Source organism: Urtica dioica, unplaced genomic scaffold (genome assembly GCF_054948205.1).
Source record: "Urtica dioica subsp. dioica isolate 48M unplaced genomic scaffold, U.dioica_male_clone48M_v1_H2 Urtica_dioica_male_H2_contig_33, whole genome shotgun sequence".
Taxonomy (NCBI): domain Eukaryota; kingdom Viridiplantae; phylum Streptophyta; class Magnoliopsida; order Rosales; family Urticaceae; genus Urtica; species Urtica dioica.
In genome coordinates, this window is record NW_028297226.1 from 7,106 (window position 1) to 8,784 (window position 1,679).

Genomic DNA, 1,679 nt, shown 5'->3' on the forward strand with positions numbered 1-1,679 from the left:
ACTCTTCATCACTCCAAGTAGTATTGTAGCTCTTATTGTTCTTCTTGAGCGTATTTGCACATTCTGCCTGTATGTGACCGAACCCTTCGCATTCTCTGCACTGTATCCCCTAGGATTTGCCTCTCTGGTCAAAAGATGTCTCAGCAGCCTTTGGTTTTCTCTGAGGATTTAGAGCCCGGTTGTTGTTGTGGAATTTGTCTGGGGCAGATTATGTGACATTCCCGCTTGAATTGTGGTTGAGCTTCTTCATGTACTTCCCAAACTTCCCGAAGTTCTTTGCCAGCAAGTCAATGCTTTTAGCCATATCATCATCGTCGGAGGGTGCAAGGTCTCCATGGACATCCGCTTTCAAGGCGATTCCCTTCATTTTGGGCTCCGGATCAATCGTCATCTCAAAGGTTCAGAGAGAACCCATGAGTTCTTCAAGTTTCATGTTTCTTATGTCTTTGGCCTCCTCAATAGCAGTGACTTTGTAGATGAATCGTTTGGGCAGCGATCGCAAAACTTTCCTGACAAGTTTCTCCTCGGGAATTTTCTCACCAAGGGCAAACGATTCATTAGCCAGATCACAAAGACGAGAATTGAACTCATTCATAGTTTCACTTTCTTCCATTCTAAGATTTTCAAACTTGGTGGTCAAAAGTTGAAGTCTCGACATACGTACCGTATCGGTTCCTTCATGGTGGACTTGAAGGATTGTCCATGCGTCTTTGGCAACCACGCATGTGTGGATGAGTTTGAAGGTGTTGGCATCCACAGCGGAGAAGATGGCGTTGAGTGCTTTCGAGTTGGAGTTAGCAAGCCTCTCTTCATCAAGAGACCAACGTTCTTCAGGCTTGAGAGTCGAGCTTCCATCAGCTTCCTTAGTGGTCGGATGAGTCCATCCCGTGAGAATCACTTTCCAAGCCTTTTCATCCAAGGACTTCAGAAACGCCTTCATACGCGCCTTCCAATAGGAGTAGTTGCTGCCGTCAAGTAATGGAGGTCGGCTAATCGACACACCTTCCCTCATGAAATCCATCTCGAATACCAGATCAGTAAACACCACGGATCACACTCAAGGTGAGGAGTGAACCGCTCTTATACCAATTGAAATTACGTGATCTGTGCGTATGTCACAGAATATCTTATGACGGATTCTGTGACAAACACCAAAATTCGAGTGATCAAAACAGAGAAACCTGTAAGTGCGAGAATATAAAGAACACAGAGATTGGTGACCCAGTTCGGCAATCCATGCGTACGTCTGGGGGGCCTTAGCCCGGTGGAAAGCAATCTACTATGATAACGTGGTACAACAAGGTTTTACACTAAACGACTCCCTCGCTAGCTACCCAACCTACGTCTATCCTCTTCAACAGCAACTTAGGCTCCCCCTAAGCACGAGATCCCCTCGATTCTCACAGAAGCTCTCTCCCGAGACTTCTAACAGTGTTTCCCGATAAAAACAAAGGAAAAACCTAACCTCTTGCTTCTAATACAATCACCCGTATATATGCAACAAAGCAGAGGTAACTGACACCTTAAGAGCTTGAACACAGGTCGTTCAATGCTCAGCTAAAACACACAAAATAAAGCTCTCAAACAAGTGTTTCCAAAAGGGTCAAGTAGGTGTGTGAAAGGAGGACGCCTCATATAGTCTTCAAAGCGAATTAGGGCGTGTGATTCAGTTGCTGGCA

General features: G+C 45.4%; 1 protein-coding gene across 1 annotated transcript; it reads right to left on the reverse strand.

The window, feature by feature from the left end:
• Positions 1-400: 400 nt before the first annotated feature.
• Positions 401-1,021, reverse strand: LOC149376219 (uncharacterized). Its single transcript, XM_089606541.1, has one exon. It carries the CDS (start codon positions 1,019-1,021, stop codon positions 401-403), a length of 621 nt encoding a protein of 206 aa, XP_089462667.1.
• Between the last annotated feature and the right edge of the window lie 658 nt (positions 1,022-1,679).

Coding starts and splice junctions, on each gene's coding strand:
- LOC149376219 (XM_089606541.1), bottom strand. CDS start 1,021: ATGGATTTCATGAGGGAAGGTGTGTCGATTAGCCGACCTCCATTACTT.